Here is a 2,049-nt window from a genome sequence, read left to right as displayed (position 1 = left end):
CCAAAGACTCCTGATCCCTCAACTCCTGGCTAGGCATAAGATTCCTGGAGTTTTGGATGAAATCCAAAGTGGCCATGGCATTTTTAACATTGGTATGAACATTCCCAAAGACATTAATGTTCCAATGCTTGAGCTCCTTTTTCAGAGTTTTGAGCTTATGAGATAAGATATACATAGGGCATCCATAGCAGGACATGTGCCAGACTGTCTCAACCACCTTCCTGCAATCCTCATGTTTAGTCCACATTTTATGAAACCTAAAGGGAGAAGCTCTCCTTGTTGAAGAGTTAGAAGTGAGCATAATAGGATGGTGATCTGAGGAAATTCTAGGCAGGGTAGTACAAGAAGTTTGACTCCAAGCATTGAGCCATTCCTCATTACATAAACTCCTGTCCAACCTTTTCTCAGTTAGAGCATTTCCTGATCTCCTATTCGACCAAGTGAACAGGCTGCCTTTTGTGCTGAGATGAATCAAATTGGAGCAATCAGAGAAGGCTTTGAATTCAGTAGATGGTAGGGCATGAGGAATTCTAGAGCCTCTGGTCTCATGTGCCCCAAGCACAACATTAAAATCTCCTGTGCAAATCCAGGGACCAGCATGGGAAGTTATGAGATCATGCAGGTCAAACCAGAGGCTTCTTCTGTGGATATAATTAGTATGGGCATACACAGCACAAATGTAGCAGGTTTTGTCTTCAATTGCCAAGGATATAGTTATCTGTTGATCAGTATTGCACAGGACAGTGGGGGAGTGATCATAACTGCTTAGACCCCAAAGATTGGGCAAATTATTCCCTCTATTATTAGTCACAAAGAGATTCATCTTGATTTCATTCCAGTAGGCTCCCTGAATGGCTTCCTTAGGAATCATAGGTTCAGCAATAAACAAAAAGTCAGGTTTATGAGTAATGCAAAGGTTTTTCAGAACCAACCTTGTGTTGAGGTTACCAAGACCTCTGCAATTCCAGTAAAGGACTATCATTGAGCAATGTTGGAATTTCCACCCCTTCGGGTATAATGAGTTTTTTCAGAGATCCCTTTTTTTCTTATCTTTTTCTTTTGAGACTTTGACAGAATAGGAGTGAATTGTTCCTCTTCCTCTTCTTCTTCCATTGTGTCATCAGCCCAAAGCCTTCCCATTATCTGCATATCCTTGATTGCATTTGGATTTTCCAATTCCTGTGTTTCTAGCACTATGAAGTTATCCTCAATGTCATGAGGCACCAAGGGGTCATAAGGAGTCTCCAGAGGAACAACTGGATCTGCATCCTTTTCTGGAGGGTCTTCCATTCTTTCCATTCCTTCTAAATTGGCATTTTGTATATTATCAAATTCCAAATTTATGACAAAATCATCTATTTTGCTGATGTTAGGGACATTATCCTCTTTGTTTGACCTTGTTTTGGTTTTTGCTTCCTCTGCCTTCTTCCTAGGGGCATTCTCTTCCACCTTCTTTTTGGTCAATCTGCGACAATTACTCTGCAAGTGACCAATGCTATTGCAACTAGTGCAGTAGGGGGGCACATTTTCATACTCAATTCCAACAAAAAAAGCAAATCCCTCTCTCTCCACCAAGATTTGCTCATGTAAATCCTCTCGAATGTTAACTTCTACCAACACCCGAGCATAGTGCCCAAATGATCTTTTGGATGTTGCATCATCCAGAGATATGGGGGTGCCTAGGCCACCAGCAATGGAGAATAAGATCCTCGGGCTCCAATACTCCTGTGGAAGCCCGAATATTTTGACCCAGCACTGTGAATGAGAGTGTCTCTGCTGGCTTGGGTTGAAGTCAGGTGTCCATAGAGACATCCTCAAGAATCCAGGTTTCAGGGACCAGGCTCCCACCGCACATATGCTTCGCATGTCCTCCACTGAAGAGAAAGAGAAGTCATAGTAACCTTTACCCAGGGATACCATGCTCCATGGTCCAATCATCTCCCACATCCTACTGAGTTTAGATTTCAGATCTGCATACTTCAAGGGGGTATCCCCTTTTGCAAGAATGAGCCTTCCATGAAGATGATTTTTACATCTTTGCAGCCCAGC

At 42.6% G+C, this 2,049-nt stretch overlaps 1 protein-coding gene across 1 annotated transcript; it reads right to left on the bottom strand.

The window, feature by feature from the left end:
• Nucleotides 979-1,947, bottom strand: LOC109358051. The gene has a single exon (XM_019602118.1). It carries the CDS (start codon nucleotides 1,945-1,947, stop codon nucleotides 979-981), a length of 969 nt encoding a protein of 322 aa, XP_019457663.1.

Source organism: Lupinus angustifolius, chromosome LG10, assembly GCF_001865875.1.
Source record: "Lupinus angustifolius cultivar Tanjil chromosome LG10, LupAngTanjil_v1.0, whole genome shotgun sequence".
NCBI lineage: Eukaryota > Viridiplantae > Streptophyta > Magnoliopsida > Fabales > Fabaceae > Lupinus > Lupinus angustifolius.
The sequence above is the reverse complement of the archived record's forward strand: the minus strand, read 5'-3'. Positions and strand labels throughout refer to the sequence as shown.

What these genes read in the sequence shown, in the direction of transcription:
- LOC109358051 (XM_019602118.1), bottom strand. Translation starts at nt 1,947, where the DNA reads ATGTGGGAGATGATTGGACCATGGAGCATGGTATCCCTGGGTAAAGGT.